Raw genomic sequence first — 26,222 nt, forward strand, 5'->3', positions numbered from 1 at the left:
GAATCACGTGGAAAAAATTTAAGCAAAAATATTCATCCGTTTGTATTTTATTTGAATGCTAGCTGTCTCTCGCAGTTTCACCGCGAATTTCTATAGGTTTTGAGTAAGTTAGTCAAAAATTCCAACAAAAATTCCACCACAACTCATCCATCCATCCTTACAAACTTTCGCATTTGTAATGCACACTCGTATATGAGTGGGATGTGTTGTAAATAATGTCACTATAATTATACCGCAGGTGTAAGTTAGTATAATTTATTCAATAATTTGCTTATTTTAAAACTTCTCCAAGCAAATTTGAGGCCTTATGCTCTAAAGAAATTTTAATAGTTATCCCCTATACGAATCTATATTACGGCACCCTAGGCGATAGGTTGTATTAGTAGACAATAATAATTCTAATCCGAATTAATCGCAATTATAACTTATTAGAACTGATGGCACAAAAGATAAATGGAACTACATACGATAATAATATTCAAGTATAAAATTAAGAATGGATTAATAATCTTTACTAATAATATAAATGCGAAAGTAGCCCTGTCTGTCTGTCTGTCGCGCTTTCACGCCAAAACTACTCAACAAATTTATATGAAATTTGGTACACAGATCTGAAAAGGAGCCTGAGAAAGGACATAGGCTACCTTTTAATGCGGAAAAAGGGTGTAAGGGGTTTAAAGAGGGGGTTAAAAAGTTGTATGGAAGTATCGTCATTTTTAGAGCTAGAAGCTTGAATATTTTTAGGCTGTTGATTCGATATAAATAAATATGAAATTCAAAGTTTGTAAAAGTTTTACCCTCAAGGGTGTGAAATAACAATAGGGAATAGAGGATGAAAGTTTGTATGGAAATTTGTAAGGTTTATGTGAATATTTTATAAGTTTGCGACAAGATCAAAATATTAGAGCTATTCTGATGTCCAAAATAAACCAAAAGATGTATCCAAAAATGCTGTCCAAAGTCACTACTCTGCATATATATATATATATAGCACATAACTGCATAATGTTTTTTTTAATAGAAATTACGATCACAATATGTTTATCATATAAGAAGCATAGTATAAACAGTTTATGATGATATGATACTACACTGAGCTACAAAGAAATAGGGTTGGTTAGAAAATCTCCAACATTTATAAAAAAAATAAAAAAGCTTGAATTTTATACTTATTTTATTTTTTAATTTAAGCAATTAAAATAGTATTTAATTTAGTCTTTATTTCATAAAGCTAGGTGGCAGGTGGTAGGCACTTTTGGAGATATTGAAGATTTTCTAACTGACCCTATTAATTGTGGTTCAGTTATTTTATGATTTTTGGTATCATAAAACTTACACTTTACGAAATAAATGAATAAATAAACATGTGCCATAAATAATTGAATATATATTTAAATAAATAATAGAATTAATAACATAAAATAAATAAGTAGGTAGAACAATAGAATGTGTCCAAAACAATATGAGTATCGATAGTTAAAATTGTATCAGTTCTTCTTCAGTTATGATCAAACATTTATTGCATTTCTTACTTTCATAAAATGTTAAATTCATTTTCTACTCGACCGCCGACGAATAAAAAGCAGAAAATACTGAACAAATCAGTGCGTGTAATCTTTTACTGGAATAATGAAAGCAGTTTTGCATATAATATTGGACTTTTATATCTACTTTGTTGACGTTCTTTATTTAATTTAATATATAAGGTCAATTTTGTCACTGCCGCAAACAAAAACTTTAACAACAAAAACCTACCTACTTTAACAAAACTATTTTTATAAAAATAATTTCTCAGCTCAATTTATCCCATTAAAGATTAATGTGTAAAACTGATAAATCCATGTTATTAGAATCATCAAATTGTCTTTAAGAAATTAAATTTAACAATTTACATACATAAATACATACGTATAATCACGTCTCTTTCCCGTAGGGGTAGGCAGAGTCCACTTTTTTCTACTTGCTACGATCCTTACAGACTTTTTTCGCTTCGACCACTTTCATTATTCCCTGTATTCTTGACCTGGCCTTTTTTCAAGACGTCCCTTATTTGGTCTCGAAACGTCCGCCTAGGTCTACCCCTTCCAAACCTTCCATTCACACTCGCCTTATAAACTTTTTTCGTCAATCGTTCTTCACTTATTCTCTCGACATGGCCAAACCATCTGAGCCTACCTTCCTCAATTTTTGTACTACATCTTCTTTCAGACCACAACGTTTCCTTATCTCTTAGGTATAAAATCACTGCTGCTGTGCAAATGCTGTGTGGTTACAGCATCAAAGAATATAGCCAACCCCTCTTTTCCCGTGGGTGTCGTAAGAGGCGACTGAGGGATAACACAGTTCCACTACCTTGGAACTTTGGCTATATGTACAATACAGGTAGATTTTTAACGGAGGTTAAATTTTTGTTATTTCTGACTCTACCTTAATTCCGGTGCTGCGGTAAGTGTACTCATGCTCCGTACTGCGACTATCACGTGTTTTTCGAACAAATTTACGTAAAAACGATCTTTACTGCAAGATCAAAATACGATACGAACTGACCTTTAACGACTGACAAATAGACACTTTTAAACAAAATAACGCGTCCGGTATAATATTCTAATAAAATTAGTAACATTGCGCGCTAGAATATAGGTATAGAAATTCGAAAAATACCCAAAACCGAATCGGAGCACCCCACTGTCCACGTGGTCTTGGTCTGCCCTACCCCTAGAGTGTTTTTTTAAGCCGAAGGCGCGGAGGGAGTGCAGCCCTCCGCGCGGAGCTCCTCAGCGGAACGGAGCATGAGTGAGCGTGCTTTCGCACGCAAGAGCGGAAGGGCTTGCACATCCCGCAGCGCCGGAGCCAAGCGTTTATACCCAAGCCAAGCGGTTTTTACTCTAACCTTAAGTACCTACCGCTTAAGTTCCAATTTATTATTTTATTCCAATATAGGTATTGTATATATATTATAAAATTACAAAGATACACTTACTTTTAAAAATCCCTTTAAATCGTTACTTAATATTATATACGGCAATTTTAAAAAAGCTTGTGATAATATATAAAAGGCCTACCACAGTTTGTTATTATCTTCACGCTGAAATAAGAAAGTTGAATAAATAGACTTATTTTTAATTTGTAATAAAATGTGTGTTAAAATAATATGAACTGTATGTATACATAGTATTAGCTCGCAAACGAAAAAAACTCCGACTTTAATTACATCGACAATAATACAACGTAGGTAGACAAAAAAATAAACAAGTAAATACGCGTTTGGCATCAGATTTCCATCAAATTTAAATTGGACACACAGAAAAGAATCATCAAAATCGGTACACCAGTAAATAATTATTCAGTATAATACAACGTAAGACGACGAAAGAATAGTCAAGTAAATACGCATTACTAGCTATAACTGGAAAAGCACTTATCAGATCTCAAATAAATTTAAATGGAACCACATGACACACCACCTTTCGATTAAAAAAAATATTAAAATCGGTCCACCCAGTCAAAAGTTCTGAGGTAACTAAGATACATGAAAAAATACAGTCGAATTGAGAACCTCCTCCTTTTTTTGAAGTCGATTAAACATGTAGCGAATCAAGTCATGTAAAAGAAAAATATAAAAAGCATTCTTTGTTAGCGTACATTGGAACTATTTCGTTGGCTCACTTAACAATTAACCCAAATAATCATTATTTTAAATACTTATTTTAGGAGAAATTCATTTGAGAAATATATTTTATCTAATTATATTTTACCTAATACGTATTTACAATCACTTCATATTAAGTTTATTATGAAAGTTATTTTTACTCATATTTTTTGCAAATCATCTTCTGTAATCTGTATACAGTATAAAATGGTAGATATAATCTGTGGCAAACATGAGTTGCTTGACTGCTTGTCATTGTCGGCAATAGTCGCTATACAAAATTATAAATTAAAATTGTATCCAACAATAGAAGCGAAAATTTTTACTTTGTAACATTGAAGTAGCTTATGTTCTAAAAAAAATCTTAAGCTAAAGTTTTATTTAATATCAAATATGAGTTCAATCGGTACCGGTGTAAGTATCGCTTTTAGATTTGATCTTTACTATTCTTTTCTATTAGAATTCGTATTTGAATTTAATGTCGACTAGTAAAATAAACATAACGTAATCTACGATTGAGTATCATATAACAACGATTTGTATAACTTTTGTTCTAAAACAAAAGTTCCTAAACACTTCTGCTATTACTTTTTACAGTATGATCTTTCTGCATCTCAATTCTCACCTGACGGTCGAGTTTTTCAAGTTGAATATGCAGCAAAAGCTGTAGAAAACTCAGGTACAGTTATTGGCCTTAGAGGAAAAGATGGAGTTGTATTTGCTGTAGAAAAATTAGTGACATCAAAACTTTATGAACCTGGTGCCAACAAGAGAATATTTCATGTAGATGAGCATGTGGGCATGGTATGGAAATGTTTATTATTACTTGATTCAAGTTTAAATACAATTACAATTTATCTTAAATTTGTTAACCGACAGTGTATTGTTTGTCGTTATTTTGGTCAGTTTTCTTATCCAAAATTACTCATACACATCAAATCAATCCTTAACTTGACATTGGCGCTCAATAAAATATATTTAATTTTTTTTTAAATGTCTAAAAGTACATATGTATACTAATATTATACAGCCGAATAATTTATTTGTTTGTTTGCTTTAATGCACTAATCTCAGAAACTACACGTCCGATTTGCTCCTGGGCTACAGAGGCCCCCTAGCGTGTGTAAGCAAAAATTAGTAAACTGTTATCCACAATGTCACTTAATCTCGTGCTTCCCAAAAAAAAACATATAAAAAGAAACTGTCATAAGGCATATATAGGCATATATAGAGATTTCACTTCAGAAATGACAAAAGTTAATAAAAGCAATCCCCTTTTTCCTTAGTGAAAAATCTTTACTTTTCAAGTAGGGAGCCCAAACTAATATTGATACAGGGCCCCTCCAAGGCACGCTACGCCACTGGCTATAGGCTATATGACCAATAGAAGCAGAGTCCACGCGGACGAAGCCGTGGGCAGAAGCTAGTTTGTTATATTCAGACATAGTATAAAACTCTATTATTAAGATATGCTAAAATACTTACTAAACAACTTTTATTATAACTTACAGGCAGTCGCTGGCCTCATCTCAGATGCTAGGCAAATAGTAGAAACAGCAAGATCAGAAGCATCAAGCTACAGATCACAGTTTGGTGCTCCAGTGCCACTTAAGTACTTGAATGAGCGTGTGTCTATGTACATGCATGCATACACTCTATACAGTGCTGTCCGCCCATATGGATGCTCTGTGATCATGGGCACATGGTCAGATTATGAGGGACCACAAATGTTCATGCTCGAGCCCAGTGGAGTCTCATTTGTAAGTTATTAAGGCTAATTTTAGAATATCTTAATAGTTTGATAATTTATATATCTATAAGAATCATAATTAAAAAAATATGTATAACTTATGAAAATAGCTGTAATTTTAATGTGTAAAACGACAATTCAAAAGTGCCTTTGAAGTCTACTTAAATAAGTAAATTTTTTATTTACCATCACCCATCATGATTATTAACACACCAATACTATCTTGAAGTAATCAAGCAAAAGCAATGGCATATATACTATATATGAATATCTATATACAGGTACTAGTTCCTTATGAAGAACTATGTTCCTTAAAAAGGGTGGTACTGTAGGTGTGGTCATGTTCCATGTGAAAAAAAATCCTATATATTTTATATGAATTTATCATTAAATTACAGTCATATTTTGGATGTGCGGTCGGAAAAGCAAAACAAGCTGCTAAAACTGAGATCGAAAAGTTGAAACTAGCAGACATGACCATAAAGGAATTGGTGAAAGAAGCTGCCAGAATGTAAGTAGAAAGTTGCAATACTTATATAAATACACTTTGTAAAATGCCACACTGCTTATAATTTAAAATCAAAAAATTTGCTTATTAGAAAAAATATTGTGTCAAGTGTAATGAATATGTAAAGAAGGGTATTGGAAAATTGGCCACTTATGAACTACATTAATTAGTACATACAAGAGGTACAGGAGAGCCTGCCTCAGTGTGACAAAATAAGAGGAAAGTAAGATGTGAACATCCCAAAAATGTTGTTTAAAAAATGCAATAAAGCAACTTAAAATTAATGCTACAATATGTTTTCTTCCTTTTTTACTTAAAAATACAAGTAATTTACAAAATTCTTAAAAAAATAATCATTTATTTCGTTCACTCTAACAACATAGAAAAATTAAACTAAATAAAGTACAAAAAGTGGAGGCAAACAATGAATAGCATCACATGCGTTAGAGTATCCGAGAATAGATCTCATTCAGCATGTTACTCCGACTTATTAGTTGCAGCACTGATTTTCAGTGAGCCCTCTTATGATTCACTTATGACATTAAGTTGGTTCTTTAATTGTTCAAGTAATAGAAAAGTAATATTCAACATAAAAATATAGTAGTCTCTACTATGTAATTAATAGGTTTAGTTTATGACGACGATAAGAAAAAGATACAAGTCAAACAGCAGATTTATATAGAGCTCTCTATTGTCCATAAGATTAACCTAATAATTTGTTTGTAAATGCATCACGTCGTGTATTTTCAATTTTGTTTTAGACCTCAATATTGACTTATTTATCTTAGTTCCAAGTAAATTCCTTCCTCTCAACTTTTCTTATTGGTATAGATTTAACATAAACAATATTTTTGCAAATAACATCACACAACAACAAACTGGGATCACTTGTAATTCTTACCAAAACATCTTCAGATTTCAGTTTATGATCATATTTAAATAGGATTATTTTTAAATGTATATACTTGAAAAAAATCATGCAAACTAGTTAACTAATCATAATTACAAAAAAATAGTCGTGTTAGTTACACCATTTCTAACTCAAGAATGACTGGGCCAATTTTTATGACATTTGAATTTTTGACTAGGATATGACGAAAATATTAAATAAGAAAAAAACAATTTTTCCAATACAAATGTTCATGAGTTACTTAACTGTCAAACATTTAATGTTCACCCCGTCGATATGGTAAATTCTCTCCTAACAATAAAGAATGTAGTTGAATAAAGATTTCGAATCAACAATATATATCCCAAATTATTCGGATAGTGGCATATTTTATATTTTTAAAATGAAAATGATATCAGTAATGAAAAAGGATTGACAAATATCACTTCAGCCTATCACAGTCCACAACAACCTGAAAAGTTGGTTTGTTTGTTTGTTTAAACGCGCTAATCTCAAGAACTACATACTGGTTTGAATTGAAAAATGTCTTTAAGTTGTAGCCCATTTAAAGAGAAAGGTTACGCTTTAAGAAGAAGGAAGACTATTGTTTTCCTCAAATATCCCCAGGTAAAACCGCACACCACAGATAGTTTGGTATATTTGCAGTTTCCTCAATTTCCTTTTTTTTCCTTCAATGAATGTAGAAATATCTAGTGTGTGCCTAAACGAAAAATTTATTAAAAAAAAATTATAAATACATAGGTTGTTTTTATCACGGAGTCAGGCTATCAGTCAATACAATATAAGGAAAGTTTAGCTAGCTGCTAGATACGCAAATGGATTAAATTAAATAGAAGTAAACAACGAAATAAAAGTTTGAGAAACATTGTATTCTTTGTTTACATTTTGTCTCAAACCCAAATATATAGATTATTTTTGTACATATGTATTATTACATTAAAATTAACAATTTTGTAACAATGTTTTTTTTTTCAGCATATACCTGGTTCACGATGAGCTTAAGGATAAACAATTTGAACTAGAATTATCGTGGGTATCGAAGGATACGAAAGGACGTCACGAGCTGGTACCGAAAGAGATGGCGATAGAGGCAGAGAATCAAGCCAAGCAAGCTTTAGCTGATATCGAGGATTCTGATGAGGGAGAGATGTAAAAACATATTTAGATAATAAAATTTATTACAAAATTTCTCTAATGTATTTTCTTTTCTTTGTTAACACCTTCGCATGTCAAAATTCAACAAAATAATGTCGCAACAAATAGTTATTTAAAAAAAGGTTGAAGTTTATTTCAATTGCAATAAATTTCAAGCTATCTTAAATATAAAATAAAAAGTCTTATTTCGTAACTGTTGACTTGGGGAGTAAGCTGGTGAATGCGCGACGAGAGCGTTATAAAAAGTGTGATCGTGTGAGGCGAACGAAAGTTGAGAGGCAGATATAAGTTAGATGGTGCTAAGGTAGATTTACTTCAGTCATGTGGTCTAAAGCACACACTTTTTTTGTGAATAATTAGTTTTTATTTTAAATTTTCTATGATACAAACTTTGTTCTTAATAATCTATACATATAATAAAATGGTAGGAAAGTCAAAACTGTACATTGAATATTTTTTTTAAAAGAATACTTAAGGGTGATCTACAATCGAGATAAACTCAAAAAGTACTGCATGGATTTACTTCAAATTTGGCACGAATATTATTAAGAAGTCGGGTCAACATATAGGCTACATAATATCACGCTATCACCTACGGAGAACGAGAAGTGAACCTTAATTTCTTCATCGCATTCTGTAACAACATGTAATCTAACGACGCATATTTTAATGTTGTTGTTATTTATGTTAATAACCATGTCATAAGCTAGCTTCACACTATAAATAAAGACATTCTGTAGTATATTTAGTATCAGCATTGCACTCGTGCGAAGCCGGGGCGGGTCGCTAGTAACGAATACAAAAACAAAAAGTATTTTAATTTTTATATAATAAAAATTAATTTATACATGAAGCCTTCAATCAAGATAATATAAGATAAGTATTTTATTATTAAGTAATGTAACGATCAGTACTGACGTTGGTAGATGAAATAAGTTAATGAACCTATGACTAATTAAATTATATTAAAACGAACAAAAAATCAGACCTTTCCACCTTACAATAATAGTAGGTGTCTGATATCATCTATCATATATCTCAGATATATTTCTACATTGTAAGTTAACTTATCATTAATCTAAACTAGAACTGAACTAGAGGTTTTGAATCAAAAAATTTCCTTGGGATAGTCAGCGATAAAAAAGTAACTGATATATCCAAAACGATACTACAATTTTTCCTTGAAGATTTCAAAATAACGGTGCGAAACCGCTGGTGGCAGAAATTAAAACAAAAACCATTAATTACTATATAATATGAGTCACATAAGTCTATATTTATGACATTTAAAGTTTAATGAAGTTGTAATAGGCCCCTATTAGAGGTCTAGAAAATTTAAAAAAGTAAATGACTAAATTGCCTATAATAGAAGCATAATGCTCGCGGCGATATTTGATTATTGATGCCTAGACTTAATGTACATGCGTTAAATATTTGATAGGCAATTTTAGCGTGTAGGTACAGTCAGCATTTCAAAAAAAAGGTAAGTATTTATCTATGTCCATATTACGATCAAGAAATTTACTCTGGAGTGGTCGCGTGAATTACATATTATCTAATCCTGGGTGGTTTAGACAGGATAAAGACAGGCTTATATTTTTAATAAATGTACATACATAATACTCTAATGTAATTAAAATGAATATCTTAGGAATTATCGTCGAATGAAAAAATGGGCTCGAAAATAAATCCAAGTGCAGGCCTAAGACTCACAACCGCGCTACGCCCTCTTTTTAACTAAAAATATCTAGCTTTTCGCTAGTATTATATTTAATATTTGTTTTTATCATAATATTCACCTATTTGTACACACATTTTTCTGTCGGTACAATTTTTTCAGCTCTTACTTAACAGAAGTCTTTAAAATATTCTACTCAAAGCCGAATGTTTCATTCGCAAAGCGATAATTCAATACTAAGATGGAAGAATTAAATCGATTGCCACCAAAATATGTTGCTACCTTTATTCGTCAAATCAATATGATACAAATAATTGGCATTAATATATTTGAAGATTCGAAGGCTTCCTTCTTCAAAAGACATAGACGACTGATTTTCTACGGTAGCCTACTAACGATAATGTTAGCTAGTCAATACCTATATGTATTCAAGAAAAATGAAATGAGAGCGGAATTTTTGGATATTGTCAGTGCTATGGCAAATATTTTTATTGTTACACAAGGTACATATCTACTCAAGTCATGAGCTCGCAATATCTTTGGACATAAAATATTTTTAAGATACTTGTCCACCGATGCCGATATTCCCGACTGATGGCGGGATAACCAGCCAACTGCTGGCTTTCAAATACACAGGCTGAAGACGGGCAATAGCGTCTTCCCAGCGTGGTGGCTATAGCCAAAACACATAAGTTCGCACTGTAATGTCTGGTGCGAACTAAGGGAGGCCTTTGTCTAGCAGCGGACTGCGGAAGGCTGAAGTGACCACAGCGCTTGTTCGTAACGAAACCAGTAAATCAACGCATTTCACTATGTCATAGTGAACATTGTTTTTTTTTTCTAGTCTGTTTTGTTAACCGACGTATTTTAAACTGCTAGTAAACTTGGTTAAATCATAAAAAAATCGTAAAAAAGAAAAAGTTAGTTTTTTATAATTTTCTCATTTGGTACGTGGCTGCCACTTGCTTTTACTCTTGTCTCCCTTCCGTTTCGCCCGCTCAGCTCGTGTGAAAGTTTAATAAAACCTAAACTATATCATTGAATAACTAACTATAGGTATCTTTTGGTACTCAATGTGCATTCGTTTTACATTTTCAAACAATGTAATTTGTAGAAACATTCTAAAAATATATAAATGATCTTAGATTATATCAAGATGACAATAGTGGCCTATAAACGTGGTCAAATAAAAGCATTGATAATGGAAATTGGTAAAATATGGCCGACAGAAATAGACAATGAGGAGAAAGAACGCACATTGAATTCTTGGACGAGACGTCTTAAGCTCTTCGATGATGGTAGGTTTATAGGCTCGTGTGGTATTTTAGTTATAAAACTTTTCTATACTAATATTATAGAGCTGAAGAGTTTTTTGAACCTTTTATACTTCTTTGGCGCGTTAGGGAAAATGATGAGAGTAAATTCTGTCACAAAAAACCGACACCCTGAAGTTAGCTAGTTAACGAAGAAGTTAGCGACGTGAAGTTAGCTAGGCAATGAAGTATAACTTCTTACGTGTGAACATATGTACAGACACGCTTTATTTTTTATTTTTAAGAGACGGACTTTATCGCGAACAGGCCCTTTTTAGGTGGAATCACTTTACTAAAATAAAAAATTCAGACAATTTCTTAAAATATCTTTATCTTATTCATCATTTTCTCTTCCTATAAAGCTAAAAAAGTTTTATATCTTTAAATAACTTTATTTATGGTATGAAATACTGTGCCTTGTATTTGTTCTTAAATATAAGAATAATATTGAAATCGTTTCCTTAAGTTTTAAATTATTTTCAGTATTATTTAGAGGTTCGATTGTTTCCTTAATATTCTTCGAACTCTTGCCGGTAATACATTTGATTTACACTTTCTTTACGGATGGAGATCTGCAGTTTCAGTTGCCAGTGCAAATGCATTTTGTATGCCCTTCGTCATTACAATGTCCGTACACGTATGCTATGGCTTACATATTTCAACTTTTTGTAGGTAAGTTCGTTCTTTTTCTAAAAAAGAATATTTAAATCATCAGTATCATCATCACCATCACTACAGCCTATTGCAGTCCACTGCTGGACATAGGCCTCCACAAGTTCGCGCCAAAAATGGCGTGAACTCATGCGTATTGCCCATAGTCACCACGCTGGGCAGGCGAGCTGGTGACCGCAGGGCTGGCTTTGTCGCACCGAAGACGCTGCTGCCTTAATGCCGTAGCCACACAGCATATTATTATATATATTATATATAATACTCATATTTAATTACTGTAGTGTATATATTTAAAATGTTCCCAAGGACAACTACGTTAATCATGATAGTCATATTTTTATAATTTTTTAAAAGGTATATATTTTATATCCAAACAGCATTCAAGTCAGTATGAATTTATTTCTTGTTTTGTCTTTAAATATGTAAATCTTTCATTTTTTTTATAGGGATAGCAGTCCATATGTGCGTATACGTGTCCTGTGACTTTTTGTTAGTAGACCTCACATTCGATTTAAGCGCTTTGTTCAGTTTACTTCGTTTAGACCTAGAAAATGTCGTAAAATCTGATTCGGAAAATTACAATATTCTCAATGATGACTGCGAAGACATCAAATTTATAGTTAAAAAACACCAAAAACTATTAAGGTATTTGACAATTAACATATGTAATAAAAATGTAATTTGCTAAATCTATATTCTTTTTTATTCAAAAGGAATAAATTTGCAGAAGTTAATTTTTTTTTAAACTATTTTTTTTTATTTAAGCAAAAGAACTTTTACATAAAGAAATGCCCTATACTTATTTATTACGAAACACATTCTAATTCGACGCGTTGGCGCAACGGTCACAGCGCTGGTATAGCTGTTGCGCAGGCGGCTGCGAGTTCGATCCACGCATGTGACAAACATTTGTATTCGACATGCAGATGTTTGCCGTGGTCTCGGTGTTTGTGCTCTCCCCACCGTGCCTCGAAGAGCTCATTAAGCCGTCGGTCCCGGCTGTTATCATGTACACCTGATAGCGATTGTCACTCATAGTAGGGAATATATCCGCGAATCCGCATTGGAGCAGCGTAGTGGATTGAGCTCTGATTCTAATCGGCGGTTACGGAGAATCGATAATCAATTTTATGTTAATAGCTAATCGTTTTTAGTATATAATATTACAAAGTGATTTAGCTTTATTATAAGAACTTGTACATAATTGAGCCACATCGGAGGATATATTGACAACTTTTAATATTTTTCATTAATCAGTCTTTCAGAAACGTTGAACCAGATCTTCGAAGTGTCTCTCTTCAGTCACGTAACGACATCGTCTGTTATTATTTGTTGTAATGTGTTCATGGCTGTGGTAAATATATTTTATAGTTTATGCCAATTTTAATGAAAATTGTAGGAGTATCAGTAACTTTTTTGATTTTACACCTAGTTACTAAAAAAATTATAAATTTCAGTCGCTATTTTTCAATATCACGAAAAACTTGTTGAAAATAATTGGTAAACCTACATAGGTCTTAATAAAAGACAAGGTTCTGCAATCATATCAATTAATTGAAGAACCTCTGCTTTACTATATTATATAGGTATTTATTTTGTTTCAGAAAAGCGAGGGGTTTTTCCTAAGATATTTTACCGGTGCATTGAGCTTAATGTTTGCAATATTTGTAATAACTTGGCCTGGACAAATGCTATGTGATACGGTAAAATATATATACATACTAATACGTAAAGCAAAAACTTTGTAGCTTTATACGATAATTGTCCGAAGGGTAATGGAGTATGAAATTTCGCACACTTATTTATATAGAGAAGTGCAGAATGATATTTTTTTTTACATTATGCATACATTTAATCAATGAAAAAAAAACATGACACACGCTACCATGTATTTGACACACACAGGAAAAATCCCGAAACTATTTAACGCTCCGCGTGCTTAAGCTGATAGAATGGGAAAGGCTAAGCAGTAAAGAATTTGCCGCTAGCAGGCTATTAAATTTTTGCTAGTGACCTCTGAAACTCGATATTTCCTAGTAAGAGTAGATACAATCAGACGCAGATCCAGATCCATTTTTTTAGGCTGCTCATTCGATAATACATTCAAATCAAGCAACATTATATTTCGGCTGACATTTCTTTTTATTATCCATTGCTGTAAAAAAGTTGTGGGTCATAGCCATTCATTTTCTGGGTATAGATTTTTTTTTTTTTAATTTCAACAAGAAAATAAATTTAAGCAAAAATGCCGCCCTAGGCTCTAGCTTACCCAGCCTATGGGTAAATCCACCACTGAGGCCATATATTAATATCAGTGGCGAACACACCTTTGATTTATCCATAGAAGACCTCAGCACTTTGCTAAGTAATCTCCATAACGCCTTACGACAGTGTGGCGGGTCTTTAAATGAAAAAGGAAAAGACAAAGATTATGTTTAATGTCAATGTGTTATGCTGTGTGGTTACGGCATCAAAGAATATATCCACCCCCTCTCTTCCCGTGGGTGTCGTAAGAGGCGACTAAGGGATAACAAAGTTCCACTACTACCATGGAACTTAAAAAGCCGACCGATGGCGGGATAACCATCCAACTGCTGGCTTTGAAATACACAGGTCGAAGACGGGCAGCAGCGTCTTCTGTGCGACAAAGCCAGCCCTGCGGTCACCAACCCGCCTGCCCAGCGCCATTTTTTGCGTGAACTTGTGGAGGCCTATGTCCAGTAGTGGACTGTGAAAGGCTGCTGTGATGGTGTGGTGATGTTTAATATCCATGTCACACCTATTAACGGCGCTACTTTCGAAGTTGTCGACGAGTACATTTACCTGTGACAACTGGTCCGTATGAATATGTCCAACTTCGTGAGAAAGGTTACTCGTAGAATCTAACTCGGTAAGACAGCTGTTCGAGTTCTTCTTGTCCAGTATACCTTAGTGCCTAGAGTCAGAAGTGTTTCAGCAGTGTGTATTACCAGTGATTACCTACAGCGCTAAGACGTGGTCATTAACCGCTAGCCATTAGCATAGGCTCAAGGTCGCTCAGCGAGTGATGGGAGCTTTGCTTGGTATTCCTTTACGCGAAAGAATAAGAAATGATGAAATCTGTAGATGAATGAAGGTCACTGACATAGTTCTCAAAATTTGCTAGTTAAAGTGGCAATGGCCTGACAATATTGTTAGTAGAACCGACAAACGACATGAAAGAACGATTCTCGAATGGCGACCACGTTTCGTCAAAAGGAGCACAGGCCTCCCTTCAACAGGTCGAGTAACGACCTAAATATGTCTTCGGAAAGCCTCTGGAGTCAGAGAGCGCATGACCGGACGGATTGGCCAACATTGGAGGCCTATGATGGATGGATGAATGGATAATTAATAAAACTGAACTGGATTTAAATTCCCTAAGATTTAGAACAAAGCTCACTTTTATGAAGTTATTGTAATTTCTTCGTACTGTTAGGATGCCGACCCTGTTTGTCTTTTTAAAAAAAACTATACTACACCGCTAACTGCTTTATTTAAAAAGATTGGACACAATGTTGGATATTGACTTCCGAACTTTAATTGATGTCCGATCTACTCGGGGCTCTGAGTCTAACTGACTGTTTTTAAATAAAAATAATATTAACGAAGAAACAATATAATTCAATTGCTGAGTAATGATAAAACTATAGGAAAAATACAGTGTATTATATAAATGCTTATGAAGCTTTTACTACGTTGTAAAATGGGATATAACAGCCCCCCCCTTTTGACTGAGCTTTTTCTAAATTAAGATGAAGCGAAGTTTCGAAATAGAAAAATCATTAGAGTTCAGAAGTCATTACAAAATATAGAAATAGAAAATAAAAATTATAGTAAGATATTGCAAAATAATTTTGTAACAGTATAAAAATTCGAACAATTTTACAATTAAATTGTATAAAAGAAACAGAGTAAAATTTAACAAACAATTAGTGTACAATTGAATAATAAAATTGTATAAAAATTAAACAAAATCGTACAAAAGAGAAATAGTAAATGTTAAAGTTAGTTTCTTACTTATTTATGAAATAGTAAAATTAGAAATTAAACTAAAATATAAAACATGTATTGAACAAAAATAATGAATTTTCCAAATAACATAGTGTGCTTAGCGAAATAGTAAAAATGTAGCAATTACATTTATTAACTTATTAGCTTTATTAGCTTATTATAATATAACATTTGTTAAATAAGTAAAACAAGTCGTTTTACAAAAGATTTAGGATTTAGTAAATCACATTGATAAAATAATATAGTAGAAATAGTAAAATAGCATGACATAGAAATTAAAATTTTATAGTACTTAATTAATTCATTTTTAGTACTAACAAAATACAACTTGAAAAATAAAATAGAACTTGAATTAGTTATTAAGATTTCGTACAGAGGAATAGTGAACCTTGCTTACAGTTTTATAAGGTTCATAATTGTTACAATTTGGTAATGATTTTACCGATTTATTATCTTCTTCAGAAGTTGATATATCAGTCATCTCAATTGAATTTGTAATTTTAGAACTATGTTTCAATGACTTTTTATTATGACACTGGTTAAATATTTGTATACAATATCTATCTTTACCTTGATGATTTCTTAAACATTTAAATAGTTTATATGTTAAGAATAAAAATAGGAATACAATTAAAATATACGTGAATGCGGAATAGTATGAGCCATATTTAATAACATGTGATTCATTTTGAAGATTATTTAATTCTAATTCTAAATTATCCAGCTGATGATTCGCGTATTTCAAAGAATCTAAATTAATTTTACTTAAAGAAATTGGCGTTAAATATGGTAAACTTTTATTAAATATGCTCTTTTTACAACAATCGTCTTTTGTTATATTAAAACTTATATCTATAGCTGATTTAACAGAAAATTGATAAGTAATTGTTGGCACTAGTTGAATAGTTTTAGAATAACCAATACAATTTTCAGTTAATTTGACAATGCCTGTGCCAATAATAGAATGATCAGTGATATCGTCATTACATTTTATTATTAATTTATTAATATCGGATTGTACATAAATCCATCTGTTATTTTTTAATTTATGCCATATATCGATTTGGCCGAATAATAACTTGGCGTTACATTCAGAAGGTAAAGAAAGAGTTACTTCTGTTAATAATTTCGATTCACAATTAGGATTAGTTATGCTAGACAACATAGTAATTTGTTCACAAATAGAATAGTTATTGTTCATAGATTTACAATCATTTAAATCATTAAGCATAGCATAATGTATTCTATCGTCACTTAAAGCGGTATAAGAACTAGAAGGTTGGATAAGCGCAAAAGTTTGTATATGTGAGTCATCGTGAGGAGTCGGTAATGGGATATTTTTATAAATAGTGAACTTATCTGGTGTTATTAACGGAATTTGCAAACTGAAAACAATCTTATTGTTATAATAATATGAACTAAGTTTCGAAACATCAATCAATGAATGAATATTATGTATATTTAATTGAACTGGAAAGTCTAAGTGTTTGTTTATTTGATTAATATGATTTGTTAATTCATTGTAAAGACTTAAGGGGCTTATTACACTAGGGTGCAAAATATTTAACTTTGAGAATAATATAGCGTTTAAAGTTGTATCTAGCAAGTTAGAAATAGAAAGTAAGGAACTTTCAATTATATTTAGCAAATTATTTATTCTAGAAATATGAAGAAGTAAATTATTAGTTTTTGTAACTTGCGAAAATATTTCATTCATGTTATTAATTTGGTTATTTAATCTTAACTCATTCTGGTTTAATTTATAAATCGTGGCGTTAAAATTATTTATTGTTGATTTAATTATGTGAATATTATCTCGAAACAAATTGAATAATTCTGATTCACTTTTCCGACAAGATTCTATCGCGGCGTCATATTTTCTCGCGTCATCTGCGTCTAGAGTACCAAAGAAAAATTTAAGGATTTCCCCTCCAAATTCTAGAGATCTTTTGACTTTATTTGACGATTGATTATTAATTATTATATGCTCTAAAGATTGCAGTTTAATGTAATTGTACTTTATTAAAATTTCAACGGGATTTGAAAAATCTTTACATTGAGAAAATTCGTCAGTATTTATTTTTGAACAAAGGTTTAAGGTATCGTATAGTAAATTTTCAATTTTATTAAGATAAGGATTTAAAGATATAAGGTCTATATATGTTATGACTTTCCAATAATCGTTATAACAATTGATATTTGTAATAGGTTCAAAATAAATTCCAGGACTATGAGATATAAGAATGATACTCGATTCAGCGTGGCTTCGGCTTCCATAGCATAAAGCTCTGAAAAATATAATAATGAATAAATTTAAGGTGTAGAAAGAGCAGGCTTAATCTCGTTTGTGTGATATTTAATATGTTTACGACCTATTTGTATAGTTACATTATGTTTATTGTGTACTTTTATGATTTTGTATGGACCTTTCCATATCGGTGATAGAGCCTTACGGAGTCGGTGATGGTATTTTACATATACTGAGTCACCAGTTTTATATGAAATTTCGCGTGAACTATAATCATAATATTGTTTAGATTTTTCTTTGCTAATTATTATGTTTTGAATAGCCTTTTCCCTACTAAGACGCATTCGATATTGCAAAGATCGAATATATTCATTGTAAGTTGTATTATTATTGGTTTCATATAGAGAATTAGGAATGTTAGGTTTATGACCATATAATAATTCATAAGGGGTGAAATTAGTAGTGCAATGAGGGGTAGTATTAATAGCTAGTATTGCGGTAAATAAATAGTAATGCCAATCGTTCTGGTTTTCGTTTACGAATGATTTTAAATATTCTTTTAATGTAGCATGTGAGCGTTCTAGAGCTCCGTTTGTTTGTGGATGATAAGGTGTAGTAAATAGGGCTTTAACTTTTAGGATTTGAGTTAATTCTTTGAATAATTCAGACGTAAAACAAGTGCGTAAATCCGTTAAAATTGTTTTAGGGAAACCGAAAAGGGACATAAAATGTACAAGATTTCTGGCTATTTCTTCACTGGTAGCCGTGACCATGGGATAGGCACTAGAAAATTTCGTTAAATCATCTTGTAGTGTAAGGATAAATTTAAATTTTTGATAACCTGCTTCAGGTAAGGGACCAACGATGTCGAGAGCTAAACGTTCAAATGGTCTAGTAGAAGTAGAAGTTATCTCCATTGGAGCCTTATTGGACATTCTCAATGGTTTATTAATTTGACATAATTGACATTTCTTTACGTAATCTACGATATCAGAGCGCATACCTTTCCAGTAATAGGCAGCCTTAATTCGATTATACATACGATTTGACCCTGGGTGACCTGCAATAGGTGAGTCATGATTTTCTTTTAAAATTTTAGGGATTTCCACGGGAGTAGGATAAATTAGTTGGTTCTTATATATATGAATTTTAATATTAGTGTTATGGAAAATATAAGCAATCATGTTATATATTTTAATATAAGCTAGTTTAGAAAATGGATCTGAAAAGTCCGATAAAGCGAGATCTGTAATATCAGGATTCTCAATTACAATTTTATTTCTAAGTTTTATTAGTAAATTGTAAATATCTTTAAATTTAGTTTCTTCATAATGATGAACTTTAGTAAACAGAAAATAGTAAGAGTTATTCTTATCGTTTACGCATTGAATTGTAAAAGGTTCGCGTTCAGAATTTAATAAGTCCTCGGGCTTTTCTAACCGCGCTAATATTTCTTCACAGTGAGGTATCGATGAATCGAAATCTAAAGAGACAGGACAGACAATGGTTTTCTGTTTAGATAAATGTAATCCTTCTGTGCATTCCCAAATTATAGTATTCGAAGTAGAAAGTTTATTAGTAAATTGATCCTTAAAATATTTTTCATAACTAGAATTATTTAAATTGTTAATATTTATAACATTGACGGGACAGCGAGATAACGCATCGGCGTTAGAGTTAAGGCGACCTTGTTTATAAACGATTTCGTAATCATACTCTTCGAGTTTTAGGCGCCAGCGAATGAGTCTACTACCGGGATCTTTAACGTTAAATAACCATACTAATGGTCTATGATCGGTGACAATTTTAAATTTGTTACCATAAAGATAGGGACGGAACGTCTTGACTGCGAATAAAATTGCTAAAAGTTCTTTTTCAGTAGTCGAATAATTACCTTCAGGACGATTTAAAGTACGTGACGCGTAAGCTATCGGCTTATCTTTACCTACAGGACCTTGGGATAAAACTGCACCTACGGCATAATTACTTGCGTCCGTGGTAACTATAAACGGTTGAGAAAAATCTGGATATTGAAGCAGCGGGGCATTAATTAATTTTCCTTTTAAAACATCGAAAGCAATCTGTTGTTCCTGAGACCAGTGAAATGTGGCGTCTTTTTTTAATAAAGAAGTAAGTGGTTTAGTTAATTTGGAGAAATTTTCGATAAATCGGCGATAATAGCCTACTAGACCTAAGAAAGACTTAATTTCTTTAGGATTTTTAGGAACTGGGAATTGTGAAACGGCCTTTACTTTATCAGGATTTGGGGAAACACCTTTGTCGGTGATAATATGGCCAAGGTAAGTGACTTCGTGTCTTAGGAACTCGCATTTGTCTGGCTGAAGCTTTAAGTTAAATTGGCGAAATTTGTCGAATACAAGTTTTAATTTCATCACGTGATCTTGTAAATTTTGACTGTATATTATACAATCATCTAAATATATATAACAATGTAAGCCTTGTAACCCTGATAATACGGTGTTCATTAGCCTTTGAAACGTGGCTGGGGCATTTTTTAACCCAAAAGGCATTCTAGTAAACTCGTAGTGTCCAGACATGCTTGAATTTGTGCTTATTGTGAATCCTGTTTTTGGAGCATCTTTGGGACATGTCTTTAACTGATGGAAACCACTTGTAAGATCCAGAGTAGTAAAATACTTGCAATGACCTAGTTGGTCAAGAATGTCGGTGATAAGAGGTAGTGGATAAGTTTCGGAAACAGTGACGTCATTAAGGCGACGGTAATCAATTACTATTCTCCACTTTTGTTTGCCAGAAGCATCCATCTTTTTCGGAACTACCCAAACCGGGGCGCTCCATGGCGAAATAGAAGGTCGGATAATATCTTGGTCCAACATCTTTCGAATTTGGGAATCGACTTCCTCTTTATGGCACTCGGGAAACCGATAAGATTTGACATGAATAGGAGGTGCATCACCTGTATTAATAGTGTGTTCAATAGCATTCGTGAAGGTTAAGGGTTCACCGTCTATATGAAAAATATCTGTATATAAAGAACAACACTCTAAGAGAGCTTTTCGCTCTTCATCATTTAGATGTGAACAGCGTATAAGGCTTAAAACTTTATTTGCACGATCAAATTTATTAATCGAAATAGAATTAATATTAAAACAAGATTCCGAATCGAAACAATAACGTTCAATTGGCGTTAACTTTACATGATAATTCTTTACTTCAATATCATTTTCAGTTGTATTTAAAATAGAAAGATTTATTTTCTTATTTGGTTTTACCTTTACTATACAATTAGCGACATAAACACCTTCGCTTAAGGTGTGATTTAATACGAGAGCTTCATTATTATGATATAAGTCGGGCGAGTAATTTGATACAGTGCACTCGATAACGGCTTCAGCACGAGCCGGAATAATATAAGTTGGCTGTGTATAGATAATCGGAATAGAATGATTCATTATTGTCATAAATTTAGAATGATAATTAATATTTGACTTAAAATAATTGCAAAAATCGCTACCGATAATTCCATCATAATGATTTAAATTAATATTATCTCCTGTTACGTGAAATTTATATTTAAATGTTTCGTTAGAGATATTAAATTCCATTTGAAAAGTACCTAAGGTTTCCACAGGATTTTCAGAACTGTTAATTCCTTTTAATTTGACAATTTCATTTGATAAATTTGGTATTTGTAAAAGACAGGAACCTTTTATAATACTGATAGATGATCCTGTATCGACAAGGAAACACAATTTATTCGAGGCAAGTTTCGAATTTAAGTAAATATGAGGTAAAGACACCTTTTTGCTATAATTGTTAATTTCATAAATAAGTTTGGATTTGCAATTAGTATTTAAGTCACATGTATGTAACATAGTTTTAATATTAGAGTTAGTCATTACAGCCTATACAGTCCACTGCTGGACATAGGCCTCCACAAGTTTACGCCAAAATAAAACGTGAACTCATGTGTTTTGCCCATAGTCACCACGCTGGGCAGGCGGGTTGGTGACCGCAGTACTGGCTTTGTCGCACCGAAGACGCTGCTGCCCGTCTTCGGCCTGAGTATTTCAAAGCCAGCAGTTGGATGGTTATCCCGCCATCGGTCGGCTTCTTGAGTTCCAAGGTGGTTGTGGAACCTTGTTATCCCTTAGTCGCCTCTTACGACACCCACGGGAAGAGAGGGGGTGGCTAAATTCTTTAGTGCCGTAGCCACACAGCACATTTTTTAGAGTTACATTAGAGTTAGTATTTTGGCCATTATTTTGGCAATTAATTTTACCACTAGAAATAGTAGAATTAAGTTCATTTGATCGAGAGATAGATTTAGAGTTATTTAAGTTAGATTTGAATGATATATTCTTAGAGTTAGTAACATTTTGAGACTTATGATGAGTAGTTTTGCCCTTAAAAATAGTAGGACTCGGCTCTTTTGGTTGAGATATAGATTTAGTAAAGTTAGTAGGATTCAACATTTTTAGTTGAAATTTAGATTTAGTAGAACAAGTAGGACTCAACATTTTTGGTTGAGATTTAGATTTAGTAGAGTTAGTATGACTCAACACTTTTGGTTGAGATTTGGATTTAGTAGAATTAGTAGGATTCAACATTTTTTGTTGAAATTTAGATTTAGTAGATTTAGTATGACTCAACACTTTTGGTTGAGATTTGGATTTAGTAGAATTAGTATGACTCAACACTTTTGGTTGAGATTTGGATTTAGTAGGATTCAACATTATTTGTTGAAATTTAGATTTAGTAGATTTAGTATGACTCAACACTTTTGGTTGAGATTTGGATTTAGTAGAATTACTCGTAGTAGGATTCAACATTTTGTGTTGAAATTTAGATTTAGTAAAATTAGTAGAAAAGTTAGAATATGGCGTGTCCTTATGACCTTGAATGGATTTTGGCAGACACGGAACCAAAATCCTTTTTAATTTAAATCTTCATGACGATTAATCAATTGAGAATCATTTATATAATTATTCGGTTCGTTTTCACATGTATGTGCACCGGCAATATTAGAATTAGCATTTGACGTGTCACGTTGCACGTTGCTTGTATTCACACGGCGTTTCATATTAAATTGACGCTTGCGACATTCCATGATCGTATGACCGACGTGTTTACCATAATTACACGTTTTATTATAAAATATATTAGAGTTTGTATTTAAATTATTATTTGAATTTATGTGAAATAGTTTTCGCGAATATTTAGGCTCTTTATTTTTATAACAATCAGAGGAACTATGACCTATCTTAATACATAATGAACACTGTTTCTGAGGTTTTGAATTAATTTTGTATAAATTAAATAATTTTTCCTCGACAGTTGCATATTGTATCGCATCACTGAGAGTTAGAGGGTTTTTACACCTAACGATATTAGAAATTGAAGGGTTAAGCCCTAATAAAAATGAATTTAAAGCAAGGTCTTCCATGGCAGCTATACGGCCTGGCAGCTCGCTCTCGTCCTTACAGCTATAATGGATATCTGAATGTATTCGCGTTAAAATTTGCTCTATCCTTAATGAATATTCTGTTACGTCTTCATTTGGCAATTGTTTAGAATGTTGTAAATCGGACAATAAATGAGTCGCATGTTTTTTTTCTCCGAATGTAGACCTTAGAAATGTTTTTAAGTCTGTCCAATTTGAAAAATGTTTTAAACTGCATGCAACCTGAGCTTTACCTTCTAACTGCGATAATATGAATTTACATAAAATTTGTTGTTGGTCTGAATTAGCCAGTGACATCGCATTCTCACAATTGGTGAGAAATGCAGGGAGTGATTCTCTATCCCCACTATATGATTTGATAAATTTTGTTAAAAAGGATAAAGTTATTTTTTCGGACATTTCGGTTCTTTTTAATGATTCCGCTTTAAGAGACATTAGCTTAAAATACTATTATGTATGCTGAGCTTATAATAGGACAAAAAATACGATAAGTACAATATGACAATGGTAGAATAAAATGCTTAAATCTTAAATTAAGTAGATTCAGAGTTTTTACGATTTAGAACACTGATTTAGAACACTAATTTTGAAAACTTTACTAATTTCGGCACTTTTAGCTCTTAAATTTTTTGATTTACTTAATATTTTATAAATATCACAAAACACTTACAAGAAAACGGCAATACACACTCGCATGTCGTCGCGTGGGAACCGGTGTCGCGTTGCGGTGACGTCTTTCGTAACTGGAGCGGATGGAACTTTTCTTGGTGTGGTGAGCTAGACCTGGAGACCCGGAGACTTGGAGCGGGCTCAGATGATATGCTGAGGCTGACCGTCGTCCTGGATGCAGTAGCTGGAGCGGGCTCACGCTTAAGAGCGGAGGCTGATCGTCGTCATTTGAGCGGCTGGAGCGGGCTCACGCTTAAGAGCGGAGGCTTATCGTCGTCCTTTGTAGTTGACGCAGGCTTAACCTTTGGTCAAGGCTTACTGTCGGTCAAAAATCGAGGGTGGCTCTGTTCGGATACCAGCGTCTGTTGTTTGACTCTATGTCGTCAGACTTCTCTGGTATCCCACTTCTGACACCAATTTGTTAGGATGCCGACCCTGTTTGTCTTTTTAAAAAAAACTATACTACACCGCTAACTGCTTTATTTAAAAAGATTGGACACAATGTTGGATATTGACTTCCGAACTTTAATTGATGTCCGATCTACTCGGGGCTCTGAGTCTAACTGACTGTTTTTAAATAAAAATAATATTAACGAAGAAACAATATAATTCAATTGCTGAGTAATGATAAAACTATAGGAAAAATACAGTGTATTATATAAATGCTTATGAAGCTTTTACTACGTTGTAAAATGGGATATAACAGTACAAAACAGAACTTAGAAGCTTTGTTTACGATACTAATAACGTGTCGTAAACGTGTATATAAATTGTAATTAGGTTGTCAGTAGTATTAAGGCAAAAATTAAAATCTGCTATTATTTTTTTTTACGTTTAATGTCCTACTTTCGTAAGCTTTTATGTTTCAGAGTTATAACGTAGGAGTTGCAGCATATCAATGCGCTTGGTATCAAAAAGGCAAGAAATTTAGGAAATGCATAGCCATAATTATTGCGAGGTAACTATTTTCCAAACTTCATTGCTTTATAATTATAATTATTTGTTAATATAAACTATATTTTGTTATTCTATATTTCTGATTTTTAGGTCTCAAAAAGAATGCTATTTGTCAGCTTTGGGATTTTCATATTTAACCCTTGCTATGTTTTCTAAAGTAAGATTATTTTGATAAATTGTCTAGTGCGTTATTATAAGAGAAATTAATAACATTATTAAATTAGTGATATTTTCAGATCATTACAACAGCCTGGTCGTATGTCTCACTATTGAATCGTATGTATGAAGATACTGGACTGTAATTTTTATATTTACGTTAGCATTATTAAGCTTTATTTTTAATCAGATGAAGTTTCTGCTGAACAAGTCGAGACGTTGGTTTATTATATAATAATATATATACTTTAATACATTTTTAGCACATTTTAAAATATTTTTTTTCATATTAATCTAATGTACTAAATAGTTAACTTAATCTATGCTTACCTTTTTCTTTAATTATACTAGGATCACAAAATTATATTATAATTTAGATAATAAGTTTCCTTTATATGTCTGGGTTGTCTGGAAGAAATGGCTAATTAGCCATAAGTCCGCCCATTGTACTTCACGATCTGTAACTATCTATATGCTTTGTTTGTAATATATTTGTGGTGTATAATGAAGTATAAAATAAAAATACAGTCGAATTGAGAACCTCCTCCTTTTTTGGAAGTCGGCTAAAAATAAATAAATAATAAAATTAGATTAAGCAAATACATTATCAAAATTATAATTCTTTAATAATAATTTAAATCTAATATATCACTATAAATACCGAATCAGTATTGAAATCTTTGTTTAGCTACCTAGAATCTTAGAATCATTTGTATATAGGATTACAGAAATATGCTAATGAACTCTGTCGTTTTCCTTTTTCTTTTCAATAAAAATGCACTCTCTTGTTCCGTTTTTCATTTATATCTTCAAGGTCATGCCATTAATACATTTCATGTGCGGTTTCACTAAGTATTACGTATGGATCCTTTTTATTTTACGTGGCTATTACTATTTTCTTAGCTGTTTTCATATTGTATTACACTTATTGAATATAACCGTGCTGCTTTGATTTTAGACCCAAAAAATATGTATGTTTAAGTTACATGACAAAAAAGTTAGTAACTTCATTCTACAAATACCTACATATTTCTTAAACAGCGGGTTTTGATAAATATTCCAATGTATTTACGTTATAT

The 26,222-nt window shown here is 32.3% G+C and overlaps 2 protein-coding genes across 2 annotated transcripts; both read left to right on the plus strand.

Annotated features, from left to right (window-relative positions):
• The first annotated feature begins 3,874 nt into the window (after positions 1 to 3,874).
• LOC123661157 (proteasome subunit alpha type-3) lies at positions 3,875 to 8,007 on the plus strand. The gene is made up of 5 exons (XM_045596147.1): positions 3,875 to 4,063; positions 4,247 to 4,453; positions 5,161 to 5,409; positions 5,798 to 5,910; positions 7,793 to 8,007. Exons 1-5 carry the CDS (start codon positions 4,043 to 4,045, stop codon positions 7,968 to 7,970), a joined length of 768 nt encoding a protein of 255 aa, XP_045452103.1. The 5' UTR covers positions 3,875 to 4,042; the 3' UTR covers positions 7,971 to 8,007.
• Positions 8,008 to 10,001: 1,994 nt separating this feature from the next.
• Positions 10,002 to 25,341, plus strand: LOC123661270. Its single transcript, XM_045596257.1, has 9 exons — positions 10,002 to 10,174; positions 10,796 to 10,948; positions 12,082 to 12,280; positions 12,893 to 12,989; positions 13,240 to 13,338; positions 24,139 to 24,337; positions 24,886 to 24,988; positions 25,078 to 25,144; positions 25,224 to 25,341. The coding sequence occupies exons 1-9, from the start codon at positions 10,051 to 10,053 to the stop codon at positions 25,287 to 25,289; spliced, it is 1,107 nt and encodes a 368-aa protein (XP_045452213.1). The 5' UTR covers positions 10,002 to 10,050; the 3' UTR covers positions 25,290 to 25,341.
• Positions 25,342 to 26,222: the final 881 nt, after the last annotated feature.

The sequence above is a fragment of the Melitaea cinxia genome, chromosome 16 (genome assembly GCF_905220565.1).
Source record: "Melitaea cinxia chromosome 16, ilMelCinx1.1, whole genome shotgun sequence".
Taxonomy (NCBI): domain Eukaryota; kingdom Metazoa; phylum Arthropoda; class Insecta; order Lepidoptera; family Nymphalidae; genus Melitaea; species Melitaea cinxia.